Source organism: Thalassophryne amazonica, chromosome 6 (assembly GCF_902500255.1).
Source record: "Thalassophryne amazonica chromosome 6, fThaAma1.1, whole genome shotgun sequence".
Classification (NCBI taxonomy): domain Eukaryota; kingdom Metazoa; phylum Chordata; class Actinopteri; order Batrachoidiformes; family Batrachoididae; genus Thalassophryne; species Thalassophryne amazonica.
This window is the reverse complement of record NC_047108.1, coordinates 34,314,412-34,333,597: the sequence shown is the minus strand read 5'-3', so window position 1 is coordinate 34,333,597 and position 19,186 is coordinate 34,314,412. Positions and strand designations below refer to the sequence as shown.

Sequence of the window (19,186 nt, the reverse complement as noted above, 5' to 3'; positions counted from 1 at the left end):
CACTGACGTCACACTTCTGGGTTGACTGCAGCGCCTCTAGTGGCGGATTGTTTTAGCACATTTGTTTAGAGTGATGATTGTTAATAGAAAAAAAAAAAATAACTGCAGATGTTAGTTTGATTACCATTCACAATGAAACTATTATTCACAAAAATTTTAAAGGAGATAAATAGAAAAAGATAGAATTTCTGCAACCATTACAAACAAGAGGAAGCTTCCACGGCCTTGTTGGATTCCTCTTCTAATATTGAATCTTGTACAGGTCCCATGTCCCAAAGTCACACAGATATTTATTTCAGAAGAGAGACTGTTATTATTCTGTTTGTTTGATTCTCTGCTTGTTGCATTTCACATCCGTGTCATTTGTGGGCGCTAATCGAAAGGCGCTACGCTTCAGCAGCGCAGAAGAAGAAGGAGCGCTGTTGAGTATTTTGGTCCACTACAGTCGCCGTACAGCGGTGTCCTATAAACAAATGATAGTGCTGAAGACTGTTCGTTTAAAGCTCTATGATGTGACAGAAGTCTTCAGTCCTGAACAGAGCATGGACAGGCGTGGTGAGAGGATTTTTTTTACTATAATAATGAGTAGAGTTACAATGCAGACAGCAGGACTCGTGTGCATTGCTGTGTTTGCTAACAGTTAGCACAACTGTTAGCAAACAGTACTGACTTCTGTTGTACAGAAAAACAAGCACAGTAAAATAGTTAATGTGATTGCTTAACTGTGCTATGAGATGGAGGTTTATTGTTATTATTTATTAGACACAGATAAGCTTTTGTTTAAAAGCTTCAGGTTTTTTTGCAGCAGTTCTGAATGGAGGAAAACGTTTGTTCACATCTGTCAGCAGTCATGAAAACTGATAATAAAGGCTTCATATTTTTTAATATGTTCATTATTCAATCTATAGATGTAGAACTCTTGAAATCTGCCCTGAAATTATTTAGGTTTTTAAATCCTCACCATCTTTGATGAGAAGTGACCCATTAAGCTCTGTGAGTTTGATCTCCAGCTCATCATTGTGTAGTCAGTTGTGTTATCCTGCCATTGTGCACAATGAGTTGTATTTGGTTGTCTCAGTTGAAGTTTTCCTTTTATAAGTTACTGAATGTTTGGTCAGTCTTGTGTTGTGGCTTCTTTTCTGTCTTGTTGCAGTTCTCATAGCAGACTTTTACCCCACTGAGTCAGATCTGCTTCAGGTTTCTTCCTGTTAAATGACAGATAGTTTATCTTTCCCACTGTCACCAGGGTGCTTGTTTATGTGTTGTGTTATCTTTTGATGGGGAGGTTTGACATATGTTATGATTTAACGCTATATAAATAGGTTTAATTGAATTGAGTTAACCCAGTGGGGTGAGGGTGTCATGAAACAGTCTCAAACATTTATCATTAGTGTTCATCTAAGTACGTGCTTACAGTGGAATGAATTTACTCTCTAAATCTAACTGACCCAACACAAAGCACGCAATGACAAAGTGAATTAGATCTGATTCTCTTTGCCCACTGAGCCCCTCATGCTCTTCCTACAGCCAACGGGGGGCAGTAAATGTCCACATTATGTGCTGTGTGAGTTGTAATATGTATATGTCGTGGACATGAGAAAGCGAAGATCTTCAGCATGTCACCATGTCATTTCTGGTTTGCGGCTTGTGTACCATCAGTTTGTGGCTTTTTTATGGATTTTTATGACAGTGTTGTCCGGTCTGTGGCTTTTTCTCCACCAGTGCCATTTCCGGTTTGTGCCTCCATCTACCATAGAGCGAGCTTGGTGCCACTGCATGACACTTCACTCCTATTATGCACACTTTTAAAATCAGTACATTATGATGCAAGTCACAGCAGGGAGAACATGAACAATATACTAAATATGAAGGTTAATCAAGTTGGTGACACACAGCCAAACACACATTGAGCATGGGTGAGGGCAAAAATGTTCATCTCCTGCAGTCAGTGTTGCTTTTTTTGGAGGAATGATAACTGCTGTAAGGAGTCACTGTGGTGTTTTTTTTTTTTTTATTACTTGCTAGGTGATAGCTGGCATCACCTTGGCCTTTTCCACTTGCAGGGAGTTCCTAGCACTGAGGCACCTGCACACTGGAACATGCTGCGAATTCCCACATTGCTGTAGTGTAGCTGACATTCCCGCATGCTGCAAGTAGTCTGCTTCATCTGGCTCTCAAAGTAGCCCCTCATTTGACGCAGAGTCATTCCAGTAATACCCAAGGATCCTCAGAGAGTTGTAGGGTCCTATTGTGAGGATCTTTGGTGTATGGCAGTGGTTCTCTTCTGATTTAAACCCACCCCTGCCCTTTGTCCAATATGGAGTTGCATTTGTCTTGTGCTCCAAACTAACTGTGATTTACAGTTGCCACAATTTGTTGACATGTACAGACTAAATGGCCAACTGAAATCAAAATATGCAAATCATGCACTTTTGCTGCACAGTGAACAAAGTATGAAGTTCTCAATCATGCTCACCAAACCCGCTGTTTACCTTTTGCATAGCGCACAGACAACACAAAGTACATGCGTTTTGCTGTTACAGAATGGTTTTTGCTTCATGGTTAGATGACCATGTTGTGTATGCCCTGCTGTTTGTGCATACTCATTTCCTATTGTGAAACTGGGAAGTTTTTTTTTCTGTGCAACTGTCTGCTCTGACATAAACCTGAAAGTTGTTCTCTGGATTTTCCACAGCTTAGTCTATATAAGCTTGTCATGTGAGTCTTTGTGGTTTCCCTCACTCCTCTTTCTTCAGTGGATGAGAACAGCCTCCCCCAGACAGATTTACCACACACTACCATACTGTTTGCACTTCTTAATAATTGATGTAAAATAAGTCCATAACATATTCAGTCACTTTGAAAATTAATTTTTTATGTATCCATCCCCTGACTTGTCTAAAGAAAACTGTCTGGATAATTTTGTAAACAGTACTGCATTTACTTTTATTACTTATGGGCAGAGGTGGAACAAAGTCACTGTCAAGTCATTCTCAAGTCATCAATCTGCAAGTCTGAAGTCATCATGCAAACAATTGGTTTGGGACTTGACTTGAGACTTGCAAATTCATGATTTGAGAGTGACTTGCTGGTGACTTTGTCCCACCTCTGCTTATGGGCTTTGAAAGCGGCAGGGGTCCAAGTGGTTAGTGCACTTGGTTTCAGTGCAGAAAGTTCCCAGTTCAAACCCCACCCCTGCAACATTCCTCCATGTAATGCGGAGTTGCATAAGTAAGGGCATCTGGTGTAAAACGTGTACAAATTCAACATGCAGATCCACCTCAGATTTGCTGTGGCAGCCCTGAGTGAAAACAAGGGAGCAGCTGAAGGGATTTACTTTACTTATGGAGTGTGTGTAAAAATGGGTACGGCACAGGACCCTATTTTTTTTTAGGCAGCCTGTGGAGGGACAGTGAGTCCCCCCTCCCTGTTCCATAGACTTGGGGGCAGTGCCCTGGGCAAGCACTGGGTACCCCCTTAGCCTCCCTGGCCTGGGTTATGGCAAAGAAACCCTTGGGCAGCAGCGATGGCGGATGAGAGCTGGTGGCAGAGATCAGACTGGATATATTTTGGTAATGGCAGCAGTCCTCGAAAATCCTCGTAGTTGGATTCTACCAAGTGAGCTGGTGCTGAGGCGCCAACCTGGATTCTTCCCAATCATCACACCATTCCATTGGATTCGAACCTTCCAGGTCCAGAGAGTGGCTGTTGCGCGACGACTCTGTTACTTTAAACTCCAGCGCAGGTGTTTGTTTCGGTGTGTGTAAAAATGGCTGTAATTTGTAAATGGTTAAAGCAATGTTTTTGTTATAGGCTACTAGTTGAATTACATACAACAGTTTACACTACAAGCACATCTTGATAGTTTAATTTTGTCTCCATCATGGTGGTGTACAGAGGCAAACTTACGAACTGGTTACTGTCCAAATACTTATGGACTTTACACATTAGTACCTTATTGAGTGAATTTAGGAAACGCAGCTGCCACTTCATGAACTGCATAATCAAAGAAATATGAGGACTGTCTTCTATCTGCGAAATGTGGCGAGGATTCGTCCCATCCTGTCTATGGCTGATGCTGAGACTTTGATACATGCGTTTATTTCTTCTAGACTGGATTATTGTAATGCTTTATTTTCTGGCCTGCCGCAGTCTAGCATTTGGGGACTTCAATTGGTACAGAAAGCTGCTGCCAGACTTTTGACACAAAGTAGAAGGTTTGACCACATTACACCCATTCTGGCATTCCTTCATTGGCTACTGGTTTCTGCCAGATTGGATTTTAAAGTCTTATTGTTGGTTTATAAAATTGTTCACGGACTGGCACCTTCCTACCTGGCGGACTTGGTTAAGCCCTACGTACCTGCGCGGCCCTTGCGTTCGCAGGGCGCAGGGCTTCTGTGTGTTCCGAGGGTGAACAAGAAGTCTGTGTGGTATAGACTCTTCTCCTACCGTGGTCCGACTCTTTGGAACGATCTACCTGCAGTTATTAGGCAGTCTGACACGGTGGAGACTTTTAAATCAAGACTGAAGACCCACTTTTTTAGACTGTCTTATCATTAATCTAATTTGTTTTTATGTTTGCTTTGTAATTTCTTTTTATTCTACTGTGCTTTTCTTGAATTTAATTTTGATTTTAAATTACTTAGTGTTGTTATGAATTGTGTGAAGCACCTTGGGGCGACTTTGTCGTGAGTTGGCGCTATATAAATTAATAAATTGAAATAAATTGAAATTGATATTTTCACTAAAAGTACACTTTTACTAAATAGTGAAAGACAGCAGGCATTCACGTATAAACCTGATGACTTTTTGAACTTTTTTGTAGCTTGTAAAAACAAGGTAATGTGTAGTTTGTCTAAACTCGCTACATCAACCTTAATAAGCTGCCACATGCTAAGATGACTGACACACAGGGCTCAGTTATTTGGTTTCCTCAGATTTTCAGCACTGGGACACAAAATATGAAGTCACAAAAATACATTGCTTTATATTTCACTTTCATTATCTCTTTCTCAATGGGGAAATGAAGGACTTTTTTTTTTTTTTTTTGCTACATATTGTTTGTTGGTTTGTTCCTCAAAAATCAGTCAACAAATTCTCACAAATCTGGGCAGAAATATGAGATTGGACAAGAACAGAAACTACGCCATTTAAAAATGGTTGGAGAAAAACGGGCACGAGACCCAGGAAGAGCTCAAACATGTCTGATCTGAAATGGAAATCAGTATATTTCTGGGCTGACAAGGTAAAGGTTTGTAAGATATCATACACCTGGCTAAAAATGTGCAAAGTCAGTTTTGCAGATATTTAATTTTATCAACATGTTTCTATAACATCTTTCTGATCCATATGTGACTCAATAAGTATACGTCTTAGATTTTATTAAAATCAATCAGACAAACAGAATTATGTACTGATATTTAACCAGGTTTGTCCCATTGAGATTGAGACCTCTTACAGCAAAATTTAAAGGAGCTATAAAAATATTCAGAATCCAAACTCATGTTATGACCGAGCCTAGGGGTGAACCAAGACAGAACATAAAAATGACTCCCCCACTCCCAAGGATGACCAAACTTCCATGTCTGCAGTCCAAAATACAACAAATTTATTATTCTTAAATTAAACTTCAGGGTGACAAAAAGGCCAAAGAAACAAACTACCAAAAACCCTGTTCTTACCTAGTGCTCAAATAAAACAACCAAACAACAGTGGTCTTACCTAAGCTCCTAAGCAAAAACAGGGGAAAACTATGAAATAACGTGGCTTCTCACCCCTACTAACAAGAAATGTTGGACTGATTTTCAAAAACAAATAATTACAAAATTTACAAAAAGAAAGGGAAAGATTAACAAAAGAAAAACAAGTGTCCTCAGACACATCAGTTGGGAGCATGAAGAGGGTGGAGCACTGGAGGTTGGTTTCAGCCTTCTTTATAAAGCCGGGAGCCTTCGTTGCTGGACCAATCAGCCGGTGGCATCTGTACAAGCTCACCTACAACAAGAGAGACTCACATACATGCAGAATAAGCAGCGCCCTACCAAGGTGGGGAGGGTTCCTGGTGCACAGAGGTCGTAAAAACATCTTTATGGGTTAAAACAAACTCATCTGCACACACAGCAGCCTCAGCCAGAACAGAAACTTTCTGCTCATTTAAGTATACAACTGTGCACTCAGGCAGACACTCCTCCAATAAAATGAGCTCCCGGAGCTGTACAAAATCCTGTATTTTGCTGGTCTGGCACCACTTGACAAACAACACGCTTTTCTCGCGTGCAAACTCTACATAAGTTTGGTTCACATTTTTCTCACAATTTCTAAACCTCTGTCGGTATGCCTCAGGTACCAACTCATAGGCACGCAACACTGTAGACTTGGATCTATTTAGACTTTGATCTATTGGGAGACCAGCACACACCTCCTGAACTTTTCCACCAATTTACATTGCAGCAGCAAAGACCACACATCCTTCGGCCAGTTTAACGTGGTCGCTACACCATCAAAAGTGCTAAAATAAGAGTCCACTTCCGACTCCCTGAATGGAGGCACCAGCACAATGTGCTGGTGACTCCCTGAATGGAGGCACCAGCACAATGTGCTGACTCACATCAAAATTCCCATGGGAGGAGTGTGGGGCTTGTGGATCAACTGGTGGACTGGGAGCAACTCTGGGCTGGCGCTCCAGCTCCAAGGCTCTCACCCGAAGGTGCATTGCCTGTACTTCCAACTCATGACTTTTCAACTCCACCTCTTTAATACGGAGTGTCAGCTGGAGCTCTTCCACTGACACTCCTGCCTTAAGGGGAGGACCTGCAGGGTGTGGCGTGACGGGATGCACCGTTTCCTGGAGGTCCACGTCAGCTTCCACCACACCCTCCACTAAAGGCAGGCTTACCAACAAACCCTGTTTTCCCAACTCCTCCTCCAAGATGTCTCTTAGCTCTGCCTTTTTAGCACTTAAGGGTGCCTGCACATTAAACAGGTTAGCAGTCAACAACAGATCCACCTTCCTTCAAGTGTGCAGCTGCTGCAAAGTGGAATGTTTGACAAAGCTATCTAAATGAAATTCCATTGTCCACAACAAATATAAAGTAAGAAAAAGTGAGAAAAACTTACCAACTGACAACCACACAAAGGGAAGGAAAACCCAAAAACTAAAAAACTCCTGTAGTGGATCCGACGAGCCCCCAATTTATGTTATGACCGGGCCTAGGGGTGAACCAAGACATAACATAAAAATGACTCCCCCACTCCCAAGGATGACCAAACATCCAGGTCTGCAGTCCAAATACAACAAATTTATTATTCTTAAATAAAACTTCAGGGTGAGAAAAAGGCCAAAATAACAATGAAAACAAACTACCAAAAACCCTGTTCTTACCAAATAAAACTCAAATAAATAAAATAAAACAGCCAAACAACAGTGGTCTTACCTAAGCGCCTAAGCAAAAACAGGAGAAAACTATCAAATTAACGTGGTTTCTAGGCATGGGCCGTTATGAAATTTGGACGGTATGATAACCGTGGGCAAAAATACCGCGGTTTCACAGTATTATGTATAGCTTGAAAATGTGCTTTAACAACATTATGGCTATTTGCATATGAAGTGCGCATGATTCAGGCACACTAATTGACACGATGTCTACCACTACGAGCTATACCACTGATAACTTTAGAGAAAATACCAAAATGATAGTCTCTCTTTTAGACATGCAGCATCTGCCCTGTGGGAAACATGACTTACTTGCTTAGGGAGAAACATCGCTGGAATAACGTCCAGAACTCTGGATGCTCAATACTTCGCCCAGCTTCACCAACAAAGTGCTTGGAATAGATGTATTTGTCCTTCTTGACATATTTGTGGGAGAAATTTGGTCGACCACAAGCACGACTTGAGTCCACTGCTTGTACTTCTCAGTGGTTTCAAAGATGCGATAAAGTTTACTCCTTCCATGTAATCCTTTGGGGGTATCTTGAATCGTCTGACACAGGCCATAGCTACGGTGCTTTGTTGTCCCCATTTTTGTTTGAAGGGCTATTCCGCGGAAAATAAAATGAAAAAATGTTGGACGACCTCCTTCCTCCAATTCGTTGGTGTCAGCCTTTTTACGGGAGCCAAAGTAATCCCATACAGCGACTTGGTCCTTTTAGATGGAGGGAAAAGTTCAGTGTAGGCTTCGCCTCCTTCAGCCATGATGCAGAGCTTGCTAACGTTAGCTGCCTGTTTGTAAACAGAGACAGAGGTGCGCGCCAGGGGAAAGGGTGGCAGCGGCCACCTCCGCTCTGCCTGTCAAGAATTCTCATAACCAGCTCATACCGTAGGGATGGTTTAACGGAAAATTGTAGTGGTTTTGATACCGTGGCTTTTTCATACCGCGGTATACCGTGAAACGGTTATTGGTCCATGTCTAGTGGCTTCTTACCCCTACTTACAAGAAATGTTGGAATGCTTTGCAAAAAGAAATAATTGAAAAATTTACAAAAAAGAATGCAAAAGATTAATTAAAGAAAAACAAGTGTCCTCAGACACACATCAGTTGGGAACAGGAAGGGGGTGGAGCACTGGCGGTTGGTTTCAGCCTTCTTTATAAAGCCAGGAGCCTTCTTTTCAGGACCAATCAGCCAGTGCCATCTGTACAAGCTCAACTACAACAAGAGAGACTCACACACACGCAGAATAAGCAGCGCCCCACCAAGGTGGTTAGTGTAAATACACTCATATGCCACAAACAGAACTACATTTGACCTCAGGGTCATAACACTCAAGACAGAATAAACACTCAAAGTAAATGGATTTCTTCTCCACTTGATAAGATTGATCTTCAAAGTTTGGCAGTGCCTGCTTGAAGACTCAACCAGTCCTGCTAACAAACAAGAAACACTGCACAACCTGACAAACAGGACATTTGCACGGCAGCATCTTAAAATGTTGTGCTTTCAGAGAAAAGCATCTCTTCCCAACGCACACACTGGAACAAGTGACTTTTTGACATTTTTATTTGATAAAGAACTCAAAAGATTAATCTGTTATCAGTTACTGATATGTCAAATAATTGCCCTGTACATTGACAAAGCATCGAGCAGGGTATTGTATTTACTTCTGTGTGTGTGGGTGGGGGACAAGATACATTGAAAACAGCTGGACAGATTTCTTTCCTACTTGGTGGGAATATTACTTGGATTGATATCGAGAGGTGATTTGATTTTGGAGTAGTTTGTTCAAATGTCAAGATCAAGGAAAACTTGTACTGAAAAACACTTTTTTGTGTGTGTATATCTCAAAAACTCATATGTATATGTATATCTCATATGAGTTGTATAAATTGTAATACTTTGATGTAATTGTAATACTTTCATTTAAGAATGGACCCCAGGAAGAATAGTCTCTACTAAGGTAAAGACTAATGGGGATCCTTAAATTAAAAAAAACAAAAAAACAAAAACAAGAAACATTGATGGATCAAACTTTGTGGGAATATTACTTAGATAGACATCTGGAGGTGATTAGAGTTTGGAACAGTTTTGTCAAAGGTGAAGGAAAACATGGTCTGAAAGTCTATCATTATTGTTGTTATTATCGTTGTTATTATTACTGTTGTTGCTGTTGATGATGTATATTACAGCAGTCACACAGCGTAGATGGATGATCTACAGTATATATTTAGATTTTGGAGTGGGCAAAGACAAAAGATTGTCAGTGTTTCCCATTCCTGGTCTTCCAAAATACTGCATATTTCCGATTTGTCCCTGAACTATCAGAACAAATCGGGGGGCCTGTTTCAGAAAGGAGGTTCAGCAAACTGAGTAACCCTCTGAACGGGGTAGGTGATGGTCTAGTGTTTAAAGCGTTGAGCTTGAGACCAGAGGATCCTTGGTTCAAATCCCAGCCTGAGTGGAAAATCACTAAGGGCCCTTGGGCAAGGTCCTTAATCCCCCAGTTGCTCCCGGTGTGTAGTGGGCACCTTGCATGGCATGCAGCAGCCTCACATTGGTGTGAATGTGAGGCATTGATGTGTAAAGCGCTTTGAGCATCTGATGCAGCTGGAAAACGCTTGGCTGTATAAATGCAGTTCATTTACCATTTACTCTGAGTTGGTTTACCCTGAGATGGGAAACTCTTGATTTCTTCAATCACAGCCACAGAAGCCTAAAACCTTTTCTGGGTTGTTCTGGGTGTCTTGGTGGCTTTCCTCACTCTTCTCCTTCTTGCACAGTCAGTTTATGAGAACTGTCTACTCCATGCAGATTTACCATAGGGTGCCATATTGTTTGTATTTCTTCATAACTGATGTAAATAAAGTTCAAGACATATTCAGTGACTTGGAAATGTTCATGTATCCATCCCCTGACTTGTATGAAGACAACTGGCAATTAAACTGATTATTTACAGGTGTTATACCAAAGGGGCTGATTACTTATGCAACCCATCATCTTGGCTTTTATATTTTTAATTAATTTATATCAAGTTGTAGAGATTTGTTTTCAGTTTGAGTCTAAGGAAGATGATTTTAAATTTTTTTATATTGAGAGTCTGATTTACTTTTTGTATTTGAAACATCATAAACAAATTAAAATGCATGAAATACCAAGGGGCTGAACACTTTTGCAAGCCACTGTATATACTGAATACAAATAACAGTGAAAATATGAAGGCAATCTGCAGTCATACACAAAGTCCCCATATTTGTAAACAAAGTAGGTTGTCTATGCATCCACTACCGATACTGGATTAAAACAAAACCATTACAGCAAATGTTAAAGGTGGTTATGTTAGACAGTTGGCATTGTATTTTTAATGTCAACAGGAGAGGAAACGTTTTGTCTAATCAGGTTAATATTTACAGATTGGCAGGAGTTTATTTTCTTCCCTTAGTCAGCATGAAATATAGTGCAGCAGATAAGAGAATATTTACAGAGGAATCTTTCAAATCTGGAAAGAAGCACGAATGTTGGCAACAGCAAGAATGGTAACAAAGGTCAGCATTAGTTTGTACAGGGGTTTGATGTTAAAGTTGCTCTAAGTATTGTAAAATGTCATGCAAATTATTGGTTGAGTTAATAGGGTTTTAAAAAGGAATAGTTTGCACTATGTGGCATGCTTAGTTATCATGTTACAGGGTAACATATGTCACATGTCATAGAATCCAGTGGACGTCGACATTGCTCTACCTTTACCTTGCAGACCAAGCATTCAACACAGTCAAAACTATTTCATTTATTAATCCTATTAGTTCAACCAATAATTTGCACCACTTTTTTACCAAAATTGGAACAACTTTAACTTCTAACCCCTGTACAAACTAAAATTGACCTTTGTCACCATTCTTGTTGTTTTTACCCCATAACTCCATAACATTCAGTCATAGATAGTCCAAACTATACCTTTTTGGTATCGTTATGATCAGAAAAATAATGTGGTATAGCTTTCAATATGATTGGAGCATTTTTAAATTTTGACCCCTGTGTAATTCTTCAATTGACCCCTACCTGGCAGCCTACTGAAAATTCAAGTGGCTACTCAGTTTTTTCAAAAGAGTAATGTCTAAGGAGTAGTTGTGCCAACTTTGGTGCTTCTTTCCAGAAATGAACAATTGTTACAGTTATCTGCTCCACTAATATGGGCTTACCTTGTATTGCTTTATAAACCTTTGTCCTTTCCAAAGATTTCTTGCTCTTTTTCCCCTTCATATTGAAGTTTGCTATCAGGGCATTAGTGAAGACCCTAAAGAAAAATAAATGACATTTATAAATCAGTGACAATGATATATGTAGGAACATCACACAGATCACAAAGAACTTTTTACTATGTTGATCAGTGTACCTAGGTTGCCCCACTCTTTTCAGAACAGCTGGTCCATAGATCACATGTATTGTGTTGTGAACTTGTAATTTCATTTGCTTTTCACCTATTATGACATCCTCAGACAATGTTTTTTGCCAACAAGTAGAGAAGGATCAGAAGTTGACATTATAATGGGAGTCAATGGTGTAAAGAAAATGTCTGAAGGGGAAAAGATGGAACCGTTTCTTCCACAGTGTATTTTCATAATAAACTGAAATGCAAGAACTGTACCAAGGGGTGCAGAAGGGTTAAGCAAGAAAATAAAGGCAAATGAAACAGGCTTGTTCTGCAGGCTTGTCCATACCCAGAAAAAAAACTTCAAACAGAGCACACACTTCATAATATATGTAGAAACATACCTGTCAAGGACTTTGTGGATGCAGTCCTTGGTGTTCTTCCCTCCAGTTCTTGCAGTTTGCAGCACCTGTTGGAGTAAGTCCAATATAAAGGTGACTGACACTCCCCAGAGGAGTCTAACAGTGTGTGAGTGGACTGTATTGTGTTATGCTAGACTAGGCAGCACAGTGGCTTAGTTTTTAGCACTGTTGCCTCACAGCAAGAAGGTCATGGGATCAATTCCCACCTGTGGCCTTCCTGTATGGTATTTGCATGTTCTCCTCGTATTTGTGCGGGTTTCCTCCGAGTGCTCCAGTTTCCTACCACATTTAAAGACATTTAGGTTAGGTGAATTGGAAACTTTATAATTAACCAGGTCTTCCTTACAAAAGAGATCTTGAGCTCAATGGGACTAACCTGATTAAATAAATTATTTTCAGACTTGTAAAACCTAATAGGGCATCAAAGGCTTGTGCATCACAGAGGTTTTGCTCCTCTCACACAATGCTCCATGGTCTCCATCTTCTCAATATGCACAGCTGAAGAGGCAGGTTGCACTTATTGATATCGATTTCAAAAGTCCACGAGCAGGTTTAAGACCTTTTTTCTGATACACTGAAATAAATACATTTGTTGATTCCGATTACCTTAGAATAGTTTAGAATATTTGTTATCAAGACAGTAGATAGTGTTGGAGAAAGGAAAAAAGTTCAAACAAATGATATCTGATATGATACAAATCACCCTACAGTTGACAGTTGAAAAACAAGCCACTGCTATAATTGGGAAGCAATTTGTGTGAGAAGAGTAAACGAAGAGAGGAAGTTGTACTCTTATCTCTCGTTCATTGTCATTTCACACTGCCAATAGAGCAGGGGTGCCTTTGAACCGAGATCTACTTTTAAAGTTGACAGTGTATCGAGATCTACCAAGCCATATGGAACGCCATAGCGTAGCCACAATTTATTGTGCACCAATATAATAACACAATTTTCTGGCAAAAAGATAAAGTTTTAATAATTATAATGCATTATTGAAGTAAATGTGCATGGTGGAAAAGAATCAGCACAAGTAGGCCAAGGACTGGCCTCAAGTTGGAAAAGTTGTTCCCTACCTTAGTGGGACTTCTGGCAGCAAGAGGAGGAAGCTAGTCTCTCATAGTCCAGACAGTAGATGCTGAGCGTTAAGCAGGCACTCGGGCACTCTCTGTCTGCATTAGATTCCAGAATTGGACATTCATGTCAGGCGTTGCTCTGGATTTTGAGCTCAATATCTCATTCTCAATAGCACAGTTATCCAGGTTGAAGAGTGATGCCACTTTGGACGATATACAGGCCACATCTTTATTTTCCCCAAATGGAAAACTGAGAAAACTGACAACAGGCTCATTGGATGCAAAGTCAGTCAGGCGCCTGTCAGATTCTGACAAGATGCTCTGCACATGATTATCATAATGTGCACTCTCAGGTTCAACAGTTTTTGTCCTGGTGCTTAATTCTGTCCAAGTGCCAACTGCTTCCAAATCTAAAAGCTGTGCATATTCAGCACGGTTTGAACTTTTCAGAAATTCTTTCATTTCAGACAACAATTCAGAAATTCCAGTTCCAGAAATTTACCTCTGCTGAGCCACATAATGTCTGAGTGCAGCAGATGTGTGTTCTGCACGTCTCCTCCAGCTGCACACAGAATAAATGCGTCCTCAGACTCCTGGCCCGAACAGAACATGCAATTTTGTTAGCCACATTCATCACTCTTCCATATTTATGGACCATTGTGCTGCTAGGCAACTTTTCAATTCCTAGACTTTTCGGGCGAGCAGAGGGGATTTAGCCGGGTTAGCAGTTAGCATTAGTTAGCATTGTATTTCCTGTCTTCAGTAAAGCGACATTTACATTGCAGATAAGACAGATAGATTTGCCATTCAAATAAATAAAAAAAATAATAATCCAGGATAAAAATTCAAATTTTTTTCATTTTTTATCCTCCACCATAGAAGAAGAGCTCATCTTCTTGTCTGGTGTTTAACAGCAGCCAGCATCCTTATTAGTGCATTGCTGCCACCTGCTGCACCCGTCTGTTATAGCAGCACTAAATGCTTTCGGGACAGATTTTTTTTTCATGTGATCGACTGGAACTCAGCCCGCGATTGTTTGGGCAAGCCAGCAATCGATCAATACTTATCATCCCAAGGCAATAGGAATGTCCATTTTCTTTCTTTTTTTTTTTTTTCAAAATCTTTTTATTACTCAACAAAAATATAAACGCAACACTTTTGGTTTTGCTCCCATTTTGTATGAGATGAACTCAAAGATCTAAAACTTTTTCCACATACACAATATCACCATTTCTCTCAAATATTGTTCACAAACCAGTCTAAATTTGTGATAATGAGCACTTCTTCTTTGCTGAGATAATTCATCCCACCTCACAGGTGTGCCATACCAAGATGCCGATTAGACACCATGATTAGTGCACAGGTGTGCCTTAGACTGCCCACAATAAAAGGCCACTCTGAAAGGTGCAGTTTTATCACACAGCACAATGCCACAGATGTCGCAAGATTTGAGGGAGCGTGCAGTTGGCATGCTGACAGCAGGAATGTCAACCAGAGCTGTTGCTCGTGTATTGAATGTTCATGTCTCTACCATAAGCCGTCTCCAAAGTCGTTTCAGAGAATTTGGCAGTACATCCAACCAGCCTCACAACCGCAGACCACGTGTAACCACACCAGCCCAGGACCTCCACATCCAGCATGTTCACCTCCAAGATCGTCTGAGACCAGCCACTCGGACAGCTGCTGAAACAATCGGTTTGCATAACCAAAGAATGTCTGTACAAACTGTCAGAAACCGTCTCAGGGAAGCTCATCTGCATGCTCGTCGTCCTCATCGGGGTCTCGACCTGACTCCAGTTCGTCGTCGTAACCGACTTGAGTGGGCAAATGCTCACATTCACTGGCGTTTGGCACATTGGAGAGGTGTTCTCTTCACGGATGATGCGAAGGAGATGTGTTGCACTGCATGAGGCAAATGGTGGTCACACCAGATACTGACTGGTATCCCCCCCCCCCCCCAATAAAACAAAACTGCACCTTTCAGAGTGGCCTTTTATTGTGGACAGTCTAAGGCACACCTGTGCACTAATCATGGTGTCTAATCAGCATCTTGGTATGGCACACCTGTGAGGTGGGATGGATTATCTCAGCAAAGGAGAAGTGCTCACTATCACAGATTTAGACTGGTTTGTGAACAATATTTGAGGGAAATGGTGATATTGTGTATGTGGAAAAAGTTTTAGATCTTTGAGTTCATCTCATACAAAATGGGAGCAAAACCAAAAGTGTTGCATTTATATTTTTGTTGAGTATAAATTTCCCAACGCGAACGTATTCACATATATACATACACACACCTACATATATATACATATACATACATGCATATACACGTACATACACACATGGAAAGAAGAAAAAAAAAGGCAGTAGTTACGCCTTGGAATTGTATATTACAAATATAATAACAATAATAACAACAACAGAACATATCTTCCCAGTATTAGGCAGGTACCAGTATGGAAAGTACAGTTAAATGCTTTACCCTCCCAAGTGTTATACAAGCCCCTGTGTAGGAGCGTATGATGACTCCTCTTGATCTTATCAGGATAGAGGAAGGATGTTGAACCTGCCACCCCCCCAAAGAAATACAGCTAAGGCACACACAGTAGTCAGCAGGCTTGTCCTTCTTCAGATATTGAGCTACTTAGATGTCAGGGGCCTACTCCGCAGTCGTATTTTACAACACGTACGAGTCATGAAAGTAGGTTAAGAAGGATCCCCAAGTCTTATAGAATTTACCCTCAGTACCTTTCAGTGAGAAACGCATCTTTTCTAGAGCAAGACAGTGCATAATGTCCCTCAGCCATTGAGTGTGTGTGGGCGAGATCTCCTCCCTCCACTTAAACAAAATGGCCCGCCTGGCCAACAGGAGGGAGAAGGAGACCATGTGGTGCTCTGCCGAAGTTAGTCGGGGGTCGTCAGGCCCAAAGTTACCAAATAAGGCCATCATAGGGTTTGGATAGAGTTCACGCTTCAGGATATTTGAAAGAGTGCGAAAAATCTCACTCCAAAAGATTTGTAAGTGGGGGCATGACCAATACATGTGGAGGAGGGCGACATCGCCCATCCTACATTTGACACAGGTGAGAGTAACATCGGGATATATGCTAGCTAATTCTGCCTTTGTCTGTGAGCTCTATGAACCACTTTGAATTGGATTAGGCAGTGTCTTGCACACACTGATGATTTATGAATCGAGTTTAGGATCAAGTCCCAGCGGTCGGTGGATATCGAGCTTCCTAGGTCCTGTTCCCACGCCTTTCTGGTCCTGTCTAGTGTCAAATGCGAGAGTGCGATAATGTTCCAATATAGTTTGGAGAATGCGCCCTTCAAGGTTGGATTAAAGGCGAGAAATGTGTCAATTGGATTAGCACCTGGTTTATTGGGGAAGCATAAAATCTCTGACCTGTAAAAAACGAAAAAAGTGCATTTTGGGCAAGTGGAATTTCTCAGAGATTTCGTCAAAAGAAGAAAAACTGCTGCCCCTGAATAGATGCGAGAGTGAAATGATGCCCTTTTTATGCCAGTCCATGAAGGAGGTATCATATTGAGACGGGGCAAAAAGGGGATTGGATGCAACAGGGCTGAGCATGGAAATTTCGGCAAGACTGAATGCCCTCCTAAACTGAGTCCACACCTTAAAAGCGGAGCGTACTACTGGATTTTTTATTTGTTTGGGTATTGGGTAATTAGTTGGGGCACCAAGCAATGCAGAGAGTGACATGTTTTGGACTGAGTTCAGCTCGACTGTTAGCCATTCTGGGCCATCCGATCGAAGGTTGTATTTATACCAAAAGGCAAGAGAGCGAATATTTGCTGCCCAATAGTAGGAGCGCATATTTGGTAATCCCATGTCGCCGTCGATCTTCAAACGTTGGAGCACAGCTTTGCTTACTCTGGGTTTCTTATTCTGCCAGATGTATGAAGAAATAGTCCAATCCAACAAAGTAAAAAAGGATTTGGGAACAAATATAGGTAGAGATTGGAATAGGTATATAAACTTAGGCAGTATGTTCATTTTTACAGAATTTACACGACCGGCTAGTGTCAATGAAAGGGGTGACCATTGTTGTAGAGACGTTCTCACCCGATTGTGGAGGGTTACGAAATTTTCACGGAATAGGTCCTTAAATTTATGGGTGCTCTCTAATCCTAAATAAGTAAACTGCCGTTTCTCAATTTTAAGGATTGGGTGCTGCTGTAATCAGCTGCCAGGGCCTCGTCATTTATTGGAAAAAGCTTTGTCTTGTGGATGTTAATTTTGTATCCGGACATACGTCCAAATTCTGCAAAAAGAGACAACGCCGCGGTCAGAGAGTTAATTTGGTCAGAGATATACAACAAGAGGTCGTCAGGGTAAAGAGAGACTTTATGCTCTATGCCGCCCCTATAGATGCCTGGATGTTAGTGCTGTTTCTCAGCGCGACTGCAAGTGGCTCTATTGCTAAATCAAATAGTATCGGGCTCAACAGACAACCCTGTCGTGTTCCACGGCTTAATGCAAATGATTGGGATGTTATGCCATTCATCCATACAGTTGCAATAGGTGCAGCATAGAGCAGCTTAATCCAGCCTACAAACATGGGACCGAAGCCAAATCTGCATAGCACTGAAAACAAATATTTCCACTCGACACGGTCGAATGCTTTCTCCGCATCAATGGAAACAATGCATTCCGGAGTTTTATCTTGGGATTGTGTATATAGCACGTCAAGAAGGCATCTGATATTAAAAAAAGCATGGCGGCTTTTAATAAAGCCGGTCTGATCAGTGGATATTATATGAGGGAGGGCCTCTTCCAATCTGAGAGCTAGGACCTTTGCTAGAATTTTGGCATCCGTATTAAGGAGTGAGATAGGATGATAGGAGGCGCAGTCAGCCGTGTCTTTTCCTTTCTTTGCGATAAATGATATGAAAGCCTCAGCTAGTGATGGTGGAAGTGAGCCACGTTGGTGTGACTCGTGTAGGACCGTTGCAAATTGCGATGAGAGGGGTTTGGAAAACTGTTTGAAAAATTCAGTGGGAAAACCGTCAGGTCCCGGTGTCTTCCCAGACTGCATCAGAGAGATGGCTTGGGTTATTTCTGCTTGTGATATAGGAGCCTCTAGCTTCTCCATGAGGTCTACAGGAACAGAGGGAATAGGTAGAGAGTCGAGAAAAGTACTAATACTAGCCTCATCTCCGTCAAATTCAGAGGAATATAAATTGGAATAAAAATTTCTAAACGTAGTGTTGATCTCATTGTGGTTGGAAGTCATTTCTCCATTTTCAGAGCGGATGGCCGATATGTGTTGTTTGGCTCTGTGTCCCCTTAGCAAGTTAGCGAGTAGTTTCCCCGAATTCTCCCCGTGTTCATACAATGTGCAATTGGTTTTCAGGAGAATGTTTTGTGTTTGGTAGGTTGTCAAGAGGTCAAATCTGGTTTTGAGTTCAGTGTTTTTGTTATAAAGCTCAGGAGTTTGGTGTTTTGCATACTTCTTGTCAGTGTTATGGATTTCAGATAGGAGGTCTGATTGGTCTTTCCGGGATTTTTTTTTCAAGTTTGCTGTATATGAGATAATTTGGCCTCTCAAATAGGCTTTGAGTGCTTCCCAAACTGAGAGTGCACATATGTCAGGAGTATTGTTGGTTTCAAGAAATAGAGAGATCTGTTCCTCCATAAACTTGATAAAGCTATCATCTGAGAGTAGTGTAGAATTAAATCGCCAATGTCTTGAGGGGTTTGGGATCCCGGGGAAATTCATTAACATTGTCAGAGGAGCATGGTCGGAGATGACTATACTCTGATAGTCACATGAGCTGACTTGGGGAACGATTTTGTCATCCACAAAAAATGATCTATGCTGGTGAATGTATTGTGCATGGGGGAAAAGAAGGAATACGCCCTA

At 41.2% G+C, this 19,186-nt stretch overlaps 1 protein-coding gene across 2 annotated transcripts in view; it reads left to right on the top strand.

The window, feature by feature from the left end:
- The first annotated feature begins 435 nt into the window (after positions 1–435).
- The window catches only part of atp13a2 (ATPase cation transporting 13A2), a 107,228-nt gene continuing 88,477 nt past the window's right edge, over positions 436–19,186 (top strand). For both annotated transcript variants that reach the window (XM_034171960.1, XM_034171959.1), the window contains exon 1: positions 436–555. In XM_034171960.1, coding sequence (XP_034027851.1) covers positions 474–555 — 82 coding nt within the window. In that variant the 5' untranslated portion in view covers positions 436–473. The remainder of the gene's footprint in view (positions 556–19,186) is intronic.